The 12496-nt window shown below is 34.9% G+C and overlaps 1 protein-coding gene across 25 annotated transcripts in view; it reads left to right on the forward strand.

Annotated features, from left to right (window-relative positions):
• clasp1a (cytoplasmic linker associated protein 1a) overlaps window positions 1–12496 on the forward strand; it is a 127986-nt gene that overhangs the window by 81893 nt on the left and 33597 nt on the right. For 10 of the 25 annotated variants that reach the window (XM_068223402.1, XM_068223403.1, XM_068223404.1 and 7 more), the window contains exons 18-23: window positions 921–967; window positions 1635–1805; window positions 3524–3547; window positions 5632–5739; window positions 7717–7743; window positions 10059–10214. In XM_068223402.1, coding sequence (XP_068079503.1) covers window positions 921–967; window positions 1635–1805; window positions 3524–3547; window positions 5632–5739; window positions 7717–7743; window positions 10059–10214 — 533 coding nt within the window. The remainder of the gene's footprint in view (window positions 1–920; window positions 968–1634; window positions 1806–3523; window positions 3548–5631; window positions 5740–7716; window positions 7744–10058; window positions 10215–12496) is intronic. The other 15 variants (XM_073912029.1, XM_073912030.1, XM_068223422.1 and 12 more) reach the window with 3 other exon arrangements.

A 12496-nucleotide genomic window follows, 5' to 3' on the forward strand; every position in this document is an offset into this window, starting at 1 on the left:
TCTGGCAGTGTTCAGCAAACAGTGACACAGACACTGATGTTAAATGGCCGTGTCTATCAGCTGATCTATTATAAACGGCGACTCGGTGGCGACTCACTCTGCAGACAGGCTCGTGTCAAGATCCACAAGTAACGATATTGTTGTAACAGCCGAGAGAGGAGATAAAACGTTACCTCACAAACATACCTAAGCCACAGAGAGAGAGAGAGTTTAGCTTTCTTTTCTCCATAGCTGGGTTCTGATGTACTTCCTTGTCAGTGAAAAACTGTCCAGCAAACTCATAAGCGGTGAATCATCATCAATTAATAACTCGTATTTACCTCCATAACCATAGTAACCGCCTTATATTGCATATGTGATAAATGACGTCAGTACATAATAATTGGTTATGATTATTACTGACCCTTTACTGAATTGTTCGCGTCTGCATCATAATGCATTGAAGAAACAATTAATTTTGACACCCCTAATTTTTTACTCCAAGTCGGCTTGTAAATTTTACACAGTTGCAACGAAGGAATCAAGTGTTCAAGTGTTAAATTGCGCTCTTTTATTTAATACTTGTTTTGCAGTATATTAGCTGTTGAGTTTAGTTAACCTTTGAGTCAGTTTCTTTCAGTGATTTTTTTTTTTTCAGAACTGAGATGACATAAAATGTTCACTAAAAGAATTTATGTTTTTTATCAAACCTTTAACTATTAAAGTAACATTGTTTATTCCTCTGTATTGTTGTTTAGAAGAAAATAAATTCATTGAATAAAAAAACAATGTTGCTGTTTTAGTTAAAATTCTGCTACAACCAAAATATGAAAAACAAAATTGTCAATGAACTACTAATAACTAATGAATTAAATTTCTCTTTTATTCACTATTTGATAAGTTCACTGCTGTTGCTGAAATAGTTTTTTGTCTTTTTCCAGTCGACCGCTGTCAGTAAAGACGGTCATTGGCGGCCCTGTTACAAGAAGTAAGTAAAACCTGGCAATTTTTGTTTGTTTGTTTGTTTTGTTTTGTTTTTCTTATTTGTTTAGCTTGTTAAGCTAAATAAAAATGCATATCTGCGTCTCCTAAATGCCTCTTTTGCACAATGTTGTTTATATCTTATGTAAAAGTACTTGTACAGTCTGTCTTAGGTTATGTGTATAGTTAAGTATTTATAGTATATGTAAAGTTAGGTCACCGCTTGCGTCCAGTGTTATTTTTGTATTTATGAATATGTTTATTTATGTAGCACCGTGGTCCTGCGAGATCCCCTTTTATCCACTGAATGTTTATACATCACAATACTTTATTAATCCCAGTTGGAAATTGCTTTTGTTACAGGTGCTACTTAAAAATAGATAAAAAAAGATCAATTTAAAATGAAAGATAAAGGTGAAAATAAAAATAAAGTATATAAAATAAAGGAAAAGACATCCAATATAGACAAGACTTACAACATATATTTACAGAGGTTTGACGATGAAACTGTAACACTGTCTAATTTGTATGTGATTTGATGAACATGAAAGTGAAGTTGAACATCTTCCATGGCCTGCACAGTCACCTGATCAGAATATTATTTTGAGGAGCGACCCCTTTATCTAGCGGAATAAATAAAATTCTACTTGACTTTATTTTGTCACCCGTCTTAGGTAAAGTGATCGGCTCTCGGGTGTCCTCATCGTCTGGTTCCCTCCAGCGCTCTCGCAGTGACATTGACGTGAACGCAGCCTCCAGTGCCAAATCTCGCATGTCCACCGCAACCTCGCCATCCCCTTTCAGCGCAGCTGCAGCCCTGCCGCCAGGCTCCTATGCCTCTCTGGGTGAGACCTCAGCACACTTCATCTATCTTTTCCCCTCTTTCATCCTTAATTAGGAATTTTAATAAAATAGCCATGAAAATCAGTGGCTTTTATGGCTGCAGCGGCCCATTAATAAAACTGATGGGCACCAAAGATGCTATTAAGCTGCTCTGTGATGAGGAACAAACGATAAGTGTGTGCCACGGATCTTCTAAAACAGATTTGTTTTGCCTTTAGCTTTTTTTTTTTCAAAAAGACTTTAGTTATTTTAAGAGAGAATTAATATCTGATTTCCGAGGAAAATTGGATTAGCCTCTAATCAGAGATTTGAGACCACTGGATCTGGTGGATCTGGTGGCAACAATACCCGACTTGGCCCACACGAAATCTGCACCCTTTTAGCCCGTCTATGAGTCTCTTAATTTACTTATGTAAATGTGTGTATATACTATAATTATAAACTATTAAATAATATCCAAATGTTTATGTGATTTATGTTCAATACAGTTAGTAAAGTAATGTTTTCTGTCTTTTGGTAGATATGTGCTGTTATATGAGAGGCTTACTTTGTTTTCCAAAAAAATGGTTCTATCTGGATTTGCACTAGAAACCTTAAAGTTAAAAAGTTACGTTTTTAGTTAATATACTCACAAAAACATTTTGCAAAGATCTGCAGAAAAGCAAAAAAAATTCACAGATTCCGTCTGTTACTAATCACGACTGATCATTTACAAAATCAAAGTTTGTATTTACATAATAAATGTGTGTGTACTGCGTATTTCTACTTTGTATATATAAACGTAAGCACATACATGTGTATATTTTTTAAAATAAAAACATTTTTACATTATTTGTATATAATTTTAGATTTTATGTGAATATATTTAATATATAATATATGCATTTTATATATGTATTTTATTTCATAAAATAAACATTTTTATATAATTTTTTATATTATTTATATATAATACTAATATACACAGTACACACAAAATTATGTAAATGAAAACTTATTTTATTTTGTATTTGATTAGTCATGATTAATCGTTTAGCTGCGTTCTGCCATGTGATATTAATCATTTTAAAATTTTTGTCTCTGAAATGCTTATTTGACAGTAGCTTAAGTAACAGGATAATGAGTTGTGACCCAGATTTAAATGTACTTATATTAACAAAAACAATACCATCTGAAAAAAATGTAAAATCCTCACCTTTTTATAAAAGCTTAAGCTTTTAAACTAAACATTTTACATTACAGTTCAGTACAGTTTTATCACTATAAAACACATTTTTTGTGGCTTATCTCTTCATTTATCTTTTGGTTTTCTCAGAGCTTGTTGAAGATATTTTTTAACTCGTCAGTTCTCACAATATATGTTTATTATTTATTCATCCCAGGAAAATATACTTTCTTAATTGTTTCTTTATGCACCAAGCAGAACTCGACACCTAACATTTGACCAGTAACACCCTGTTACTTTTGTCTGTATAATCTTTTCTCTTTCCCCCCTAATCCCATGATTCATTATAAATGATCAAAGAGATTTTATTTCCTTACTTGCAGTCAAACTCACTGTAGCTCCCGTGTGCTTCCATGCAAGGCCTGTTTCTGAGCAGATCCCTGTCTTCCACGCTTCCATGGGCTTAACTGACTCTAACCTCTGCCTCTTATGCCTCTCCTCTCCTCCACCCTGCACTCCTCCCCTGCTTTTGTTTTTGTGCTTTTTGCCCCAAAGATGGTGCTCCTGGTAAAATAGATGGTAAGATGTATGTGTATGTATGTATGTATGTATGTGTGTGTGTGAATGTCCACCCTCTGTGTTGTCGGAGGGATTCAAGCAAAGTTACTTTGTCTACTTTGTCAATTAACAACTGTACACCTGGAGATTTGATTATTTTAGTGGTCTGCATGACCTGTTTGCATGACATATTATCCCCCTCCACAACTGAAAATAACAGTAGTTCAGAAAAAATAGAAATGTTCAATCAAAGGGATAGTTCCTTTCAGCCGTCGTTTACACACCTGTTACTTGTTCCAAACCACTTAGATTTTTTTCTGTTCTGTTAAACACAAAAGAAGATATTTTGAAGAATGTTTGAAACCTGTAACTATTGACTTTTATAGTTTGTGTTTAACAGAAGAAAGAAATTCATAAACGTTTAGAACCACTTTTTGGGTGTACTATCCCTTTAATATTGTCTGTGTCAGTTGTGTGGCACATGTGTTATGTCACTTGTCTTAAGAAAAGTGATTGAAAATCATTGCATAAATGTTTAGGAAAGTGTGGTATTTGTTCAGTTTATCGTGTTTGGGTAGCATAAAACATACAATATTAAAACTTTTATGTTTACACCTACACTTTGTGACCAGTAAGATAATGTGTATATATACAAACAACCTTACAAAAGTCTTGTCGATCCCACTTGTAAGAGCAACTAGTAATAACTTCTAGTTGATCATTTGGAAAAATGGCAGAAGGTAGATTTTTCCGATGAATCATCTGTTGAACTGCATGCCAATCATCAAAAATACTGCAGAAGACCTATTGGAACATGCATGGACCCAAGATTCTCATGGAAATCAGTAAACTTTGGTGAAGGAAAAATCATGGTTTGGGGTTACATTCAGTATGGGGGCCTGTGAGAGATCTGCAGAGTGGATGGCAACATCACCAGCCTGAGGTATCAAGACATTTTTGCTGGCCATTACATTACAAACTACAGGAGAGGGCAAATTCTTTAGCAGCCTCCACATCATAGTTCCTGAAAGCAAAGAAACTCAAGGTGCTCCAGGATTGGCCAGTGTAGTCACCAGACATGAACATTATTGAGCATGTCAGGGGTAAGATAGAGGAGGCATTGAAGATGAACACACAGAATCTTGATGAGCTCTGCAAGAATGCTTTCTTTGCCATTGCAGTTGACTGGTGCAAGCTCATAGGAGTCATGCACGATATTAATTCTTTATCTCTTTTTCCACTGCACCATGACTTTATATTTTATACTGTACATTATTTCTGTTAGGTGACAAGACTTTTGTCTAAGCAAAGTCAGACCTTACTGTCCAAATTAAATAATTAAAAATCAAGGCATGATCACATTTTATTTCCTTTGCCTTTCATATAAGCCACTTTTGAGACCAAATGATCAACTAGAAGTCAAGTTATTATTTGTTGTTCCTAAAAACTGCATAGTTAACAAGACTTTTGTCAGGTAGTGTATTGTATAGGAAATCAATAGTAATTATCAGTCCATCAAAACTTAATTTTGTTTGATAAAAAAAATTTAATGTAATTAAAATTTAAATAAATAATAATTTTGTGTTAAATGATTGCACTTTAAAATAACTCTTTTCTGTTTAATGTATTAAAACAGTAAATTATTCTAGTGCTTGCAATGTTAGATTTGTAGCAGCCATTAATCCTTTAATGTTCATTTGATTTTATTTTTTGATCATTTGATTCATAGAACTACATTTTACAAGTATTTTTTGAGCTCATGTTTATTTCACTGCATTATGAAATCAATTCTTTCTAAAAATTCTATCTACGTACCTTTCAGTGCACATTTGATCAGTTTAAATTGTCTGTGCTGAACAAAACAATTCATAGCTTTCCAAATAGATAAGTAAAATAAAAACAAGTCGAGCAAGTCACCTATTGGTCAGACTATTTGGATTGTTTTCATTAGGGAAATCTTTTTGTTTGTCCTCAGTATTCCTGTCCTTTAATTGTTGTTGGTAAAACCTTTGAGTCTGTCTCTATGTATCAGTCACTTTAAATCTCTTTCCTCTCAGGTTTCTGTTTCACAAATATCTTTTGCTCATGCTGTTTTTCACCTACAGGTCGTGTTCGGACCAGAAGGCAGAGCTCAGGGAGTGCGGTAAGCGCCAACAGCACTGTGACAGACAGCCGTGGCCGAAGCAGAGCTAAAGTCGTGTCTCAGTCCCAGCGTAAGTGTCTGTGTAGGGCTTTGATGACATCCGTTAATGTTACATCCAGTGAAAGATTTCAGCTGTATGCTTTCTTTATTTTCCCCCTGAGCTAAAACATGGTATAGTTTATAAACTACCATGGTTATACTTATAAATATTTTTATGTTTTATACAGTGTTAATATTAGTTGTTAACATTTGCAACCATTATTAGATGGCTCTCTGAAATCATTTTTATTCTGGTTACTTTCATAACAATCTACTGTCATGAAGATTATTTTTATATAACAAAAATGTATATTTAAATTTCTGTATGAACCAGAAAACCAATACAACTATGCTAGTTTCACGTCTCTCATATCACTCTATCAGTTCATCAAATAACCCTGATCAATTGTTTTATATGTTGCATTAAAATAATAATTAAGCTTGCAAACTTTTTAATTGCGATAACATGGGTGGATGAGTGGGTAGATGGATGGATGGATGGATGGATGGACAGTTGGATGGGTGGGTGGGTAGATGGATGCATATAGAGATGGATAGATAGGTAGATAGATAGATGGATGGATGGATGGATATAGAGTTGGATGGATATAGGGAGGGATGGATGGATGGTTATAGAGATGGATGGATGGTTATAAAGATAGATAGATAGATAGATAGATAGATAGATAGATAGATAGATAGATAGATAGATAGATAGATAGATAGATAGATAGATAGATAGATAGATAGATAGATCAAGATGGATGGATGGTTATACAGATGGATGGATTGCTATAGAAATGGATGAATAAGGAGATGGATGGATGGATGGATGGATACACTAGTTAAGCCTGGTTTATACTTCTGCGTCAAGTGACCGGCGTAACTCACGGCGCAGGCAACGCACACAGCTGTGCATTTATACTTCTGCGCGCTGTCGCTGTTGGTCTGCATTAACACTTCCGAAACACTAGTTGGCAGTGAGGTGTAAATGTTCCTCTGTGTCGAGTTTCTTCGCTTCTGTTTTGCGTTTCCTGAACACTTCTTGGTTGTATAAGTGACTCAAACTCGCTCATTTTGTGGCAGGAACCGGCGGACGTGCAACAACTTTAACTATGAGGTAAACACAAAAGAAAACTTTCCATCAGGAGCTCCTTGACGGCACTCCACACTTGTAAACAATCGCTCGCGCCATTCGCGCGGCTCTCGGTCCCGCCCAGACTCGTCAGCGCTACCAAGCCGACCAATCACAGAGCTTGCGCTACCCATTGTTGCGACGTGTAGTTACATTTTTTGAGAGGTGCACGTCAGCGACGCCGACGGCCACGGCGAAGGGCTATGCGTCAGCGTCGTAGCATACGCCGGCGTTTGACGCAGAAGTATAAATCAGCCTTTAGATGGATATAGCTTGAGATGAATGGGTGTAGATCTAGATAGATTGATGGATATAAATCTAGATAGATGCATATACAGTAGATATGGATGGATGGATGGATGGATGGATGGATGGATGGGTTGACAAAGTAATGAAAACATATGTATTTGTTACTTTAACTTATTAGGTTATTCAGGTTTCAACCAAATTTAAGTTAGACATTTTTTGGTCACTTTGATTATTGAGAGAGTGGGTAATTTGATTATCTATTCAATTCAAAATATTGCCTAATTTGTATCTAAATAAATGTGGGTGATAAATTGCACAATAATAGGCTGCCAATTACTTTCATACATTAACCTCAAATACATTTGTTTGGCACTACTGTCATCTTTCTTTTTTTTCTGTTGACTTCACATTTAATGTTTTCACAACCCAGTTGGCATCCTGCTGAACATGGAGTTTATTCCAAAATGACATGCACTTGTTGGCATTAAATGTGTAGATTTAAGTTGCTAGAGCACGATTAAACAACATCTTGCCTGATGCATGCTGAGTAACCATGCGTCACATCAAGCGTCTTTTGTAACTGGCTACTTTTCACCTGTCCGTTGCCTCGCCTCCATACACAAGGATCCAGATCAGCTAACACAACTAGTGGTAAGATCTCCTGTTCATCAGAATAAAGCTGCTTTAATACCTTCCAGATGAACCCTGCATGAGTCACATCTCTACCATCATGTTGCATGTCCTGTTCTAGATTAATCATAGCTTTTTTGTTTCAAATAGAGGTCAGGAGTTATGATAGATTATTTTATTTTTGCTTTGATGTCTGTCTGCGTATGTTTATAGATGTGTCGCTTGTATTATGCAACCTTACTGTGAATGTGAAGATTAGTCTGTTTTCCCTGCAGCTCAAAAAGACCTTGGATCCAAGTTTACCGTGTCTGTCTGCTTCTGTCTGTATTTCATTAGAGAGTTTAGCTCTCTTCTTCATACATTTTACATATACATGTTTCATTGATTTTGATCCTCTAAACTTAACTTTACAAATAGGTCGTTTGAATAAAGGAGGGCTTGTAGCAAACAAAGAAATATATAAGTTTTACTTCTTGCACTATTGTGGGATTTATTTTGATTAGTTCATATTTTAAGCATTTTATTAATATTTAATAACATTTAATTAATGTTTTTTTTCTATTTTATGTTATTTTCTTGGCTTAAAAGGACTGAAAGTAAAAATCTGTTCTCAAATTTATAATAAAAAAAAGTTATTCATAAAATATGTTAATTTACATTTTTTTTAAAAGTCTGGTTAGGACACTGACTTAAAAATACAATAATATGCTAATGTTATTTATTTATTTATTCATTCATTTATTTATTTTTGTTGTTCATTTATTTTTTGTCATAATTTAAAAGGGATAGTTCACCCAAAACTGAAAATTACCTCACCTATTTACTTTTCCTCGTGTGGTTTTAAGTATTTATGAGCCTTTAAAAATGGGATATTTTTAAAAATGCTGATTAATTGCACCCACTGACTTCCTTGGTATAAAAAATATCACCATGGAAGTCAATGGACAAAAGCGTCAACCATCCTTCTTCAAAATATATATATTTTTTGTGGGTTAAAAAGAAGAAAGAAACTCAAATAGGCGTTGAACAAGGGAGGAAAGGTTGATTGAATGATTGACAGCAAGGGCATGGCATTGGAATGGACTGATATCAATATCCACCAATTGCTAATATCCACCAATCGCCACCAATAATTTAATCACCTTCAATGTAAAATAATCCTCCATTAACCCTTAGTAAACCTGGATGTGAAGAAAGGTTTCAATTATGTTCCCTTCTTGGGTCCTCCCTCCCCCAAAAAACATAGGGACAGTGTGATTACAGTGTAATAGCAACCTGCACATATATTCATATATTGTCAATCTGTTCATAGCTTATCCAACCTGTATATAATGTTCATAGTACATCCATCTGTAAATATCACCATAGTTTTCTATAACTGCACTTTATAACTTATTCCTGTATCCTGCACTTGCTGCTATTGCACTGCTGGTTAGACCTAAACTGCATTTCGTTGCATTGTACTTGTACATGTGTAATGACAATAAAGTTTAATCTAATCTAATCTAAATTGGCTGGGCCTTTTTCTGCTGTCAAGTGACTGACAGCTGTAGTTATGTTTGGATGTATTTCAAAAAAAAGTGTAAGTCGCTTAAAGTCAAGTGTGCTGGTAGTCCACTATAGTAATATTAACCAAGGCTATGCAATTAATCGAAATTCAGATTAGATTTGGACTAAATGATTATGAAAAACAATAGTATAAAATAGTTAATTTGTGTCACATGCCTCTTTAAATTTCCCTAAATTCACACCTTTTTAAAGCCTGATTGCAGTAAAATCATGTAAATTGACTTTTGCAGCATGGGGCATGCTTCATTAATTGTTATGTGTATTATAAGGCGCTTAAAGTCTTTATTTGTTGCAAAATATAGTGCGAAAAATAATTTGTGCTGTATGTCCCCACTAATGTCAAGAGCAAATATACACGCTTGGATGACAAAGATTTCATTTTTGGGTGAACTATCACTTTAAATTTTGTATAAAAGTTATACCATTAAGATTATAAATAGACTTTTCACTTTCTTTCTTTTTTTCAAGTCATTACTTTTGTAACATTATTAATGTAATTTTTATCTGTTATAAAGTTTAGCTATCTAGGCAATGGTAAATTCATCAAATAATGGAAAAGAACATTGTAACTATCATGTTCACATATGTGCAGTTAAGTATTTAAGAGGTTGATTCCAGTGCCTAAAACAACCCTTTTTTTATGATCTTTTCATTTTGTTATGCTTTATTTCACATTTAAAACAGCGAGCAGAGCAGCCAGTGGCAATTGGAAGATAATCCCCCACCATATTACTCACAGCAGCCTTGCTTTTCATTCCCTCTTGCAGCCGGCAGCCGATCCAGTTCACCAGGGAAGCTTTTGGGACATGCGTATGGCAGAATTCCTAGAGCCACTGCGCCAACAACTCCCTCAGACAAGTACTCCAGAATCCCACGAAGCCAGGGATGCAGCCGTGAGACCAGCCCCAATAGACTGGGCATAGGTAGGGGCAACACATATTCACATCTAACACTTTAACACAAAGGATGCCTATAAATAGCAGACACATCAAACAACTTGATCACAAAACGCAAACGGACCTAAAACAGTCCCTTAAGAAATCTCTATGGAATATGCAGTAAAACCTGCAGATTGTTTGCTGCTTTATGCCTTGATTGTGGTAAGCATGGTGTTTTTTTAAGCTTTCTTTGAACAAAAAGAAGACATTAACTAGCTGGATCGTTGTATAGTGCAAATCCCATTAGATTTGACTAGTTTAGAAAGACAGGGGGCTTTTTTGCTGGGTTACTGAGGAGCGACGTTTGTTTAAAAGGTGAATGCGGGTGTTTTGATTGCCAAAACTGAATTAGTGGCTATTCATTGCCACATTTTGTATGTGATTGATTTACTTTTTGTTGTTTAATGATAACAGGACCGACTGATGACCATTGATCATTCCTCAATTCTCCTCAGCTTTTATGACCTTTTCTGAGAAATGTTTGTGTACATTTTGCCATTTTAAAGAACTGACCAATGAATGTCCAGACAAATATAATAAGATCATGCCATTTAACAACAAGTTATTTATCTGTAAACAAGAAGCACAGGTCCATTCGGATATTTAAGATATTTACATTTTTGAATGCCTTACAAGTTTTATTAATGCTTTAAGCTAAACATGGATGCAACTTTTGAATTGAGTTTCACATTGCCGACAAGCTTAACTTAAAGGCAAAAAAACTGTGATGCAGTACATCAACTACCAAATAAAATAAATACATCACATCACCTGTAGCAGAGTGAACATAGATGGAGGGATGCAAAAATGCGCTGATAGGGATATCATTTTTCGAAAGCGTTGTGTCAGAAAGTGTCAGTGTTGATTCATGAGAGCTCGATTTATGCACTGATGATCATCCGTCTTGTTTATGATGTCATGCATTATAGACGGCTGCAATTTGTATGCAAACTCCAAATGTAAAGAAGCACTTACTTATTGTCAAAATAATATATTAACATTCAGAAGTTTGGGCAAGCTTTTCTAAAATGTTTTTGAAGTCTCATCAAAGCTGCATGTACTTGATTTATTGTAATGTTTTGAAATATTACAATTTGAAAAATATATATACAGTATTTTATAATGTAATTTTCTGAGCTTTTCATGAGCTGTTACTCCAGTTTTCTGTTTCAGATTACCCCAAATCATTCATATATGCAAGTTTGCTACTAAAAGTACTATTATACGTTTTCCATGCTTGTTTGCAATGGTTGTGTAAACCAAGGGTATAGAATTAGCATAGACGGAGGGGACACATCTCCACCAATATCCACAGATTATTAAATCGTCCCCACCAATAATTTAATTAATGCTAAATAATGCTTTGTCAAAATTTTCCAGTCAGGCTTACTGTGCAAGCTCAGATGAGACATGGACATAAGTTGCTACATTTCAAAGTGTCAGTGACTTGAAGTCAAGTTCGATACAAGTTAAGTTCGCCACTATTACTACCATAATAGTAACCATGTAAGTGCAATTAATAAACAATAATTTTCGAAAACAACAATCAAGATAAAATGGATATTGTGTAAGTTGCCTCCACCTTTCCAAAACTTTGCATTCCTAAAATCATATAAATTTACTTTTGCACCACAAGACATGCTTGATTTAATGTTGTTTTATTACTAATTGTATTTAATTTATTTATTTATTAAATTTTAATTTCAAACTGCACAATAGAACTTGTGCTGTTCTGTTTGCACGCTCGGAGAAGGAAAAGAACATGGACATGTAAAGTCATCTTTTAGTTTGAAGTGCATAAATGGCAATATTATACTTGCAAAATTGTGTTCAGATGCGGGTGGTAAGTAATTATGCACAAAGAAGCCCTCACTAAACTCAATACTTCATTAATCTACCTTTTTGTCAGACATTCCTGTAACTTTACATTTTAAACATGAAGTTACATTTACATTTTACAATTGGGGGTTGGTGTGAAAATAAGTGCCCACCATTATCAAAAGTAAATCTACGCCCTTGGGGTAAACTATCAATTCACAAAATTTCTTGGTGCACCTTTGATGCTGCATGTTTGTTAAAAGCTGAAATGTTGTTTAAAGCTAATTCCAGATGTTCCGCTTAAGCCTTGTGCTTTAAATGTTTAACCTTTCTAAAGCAGAATGTCCCCGGAATGACCGTCCAAACCTCACCTTTCCCCTAAACCCACTTTTCCTCTCTCTCTCTCTCTGACTCCCTGGCCTCACTAATGCCCTAACCTATGTTCTAAC

This window comes from Danio rerio, chromosome 9 (assembly GCF_049306965.1).
Source record: "Danio rerio strain Tuebingen ecotype United States chromosome 9, GRCz12tu, whole genome shotgun sequence".
Lineage (NCBI taxonomy): Eukaryota > Metazoa > Chordata > Actinopteri > Cypriniformes > Danionidae > Danio > Danio rerio.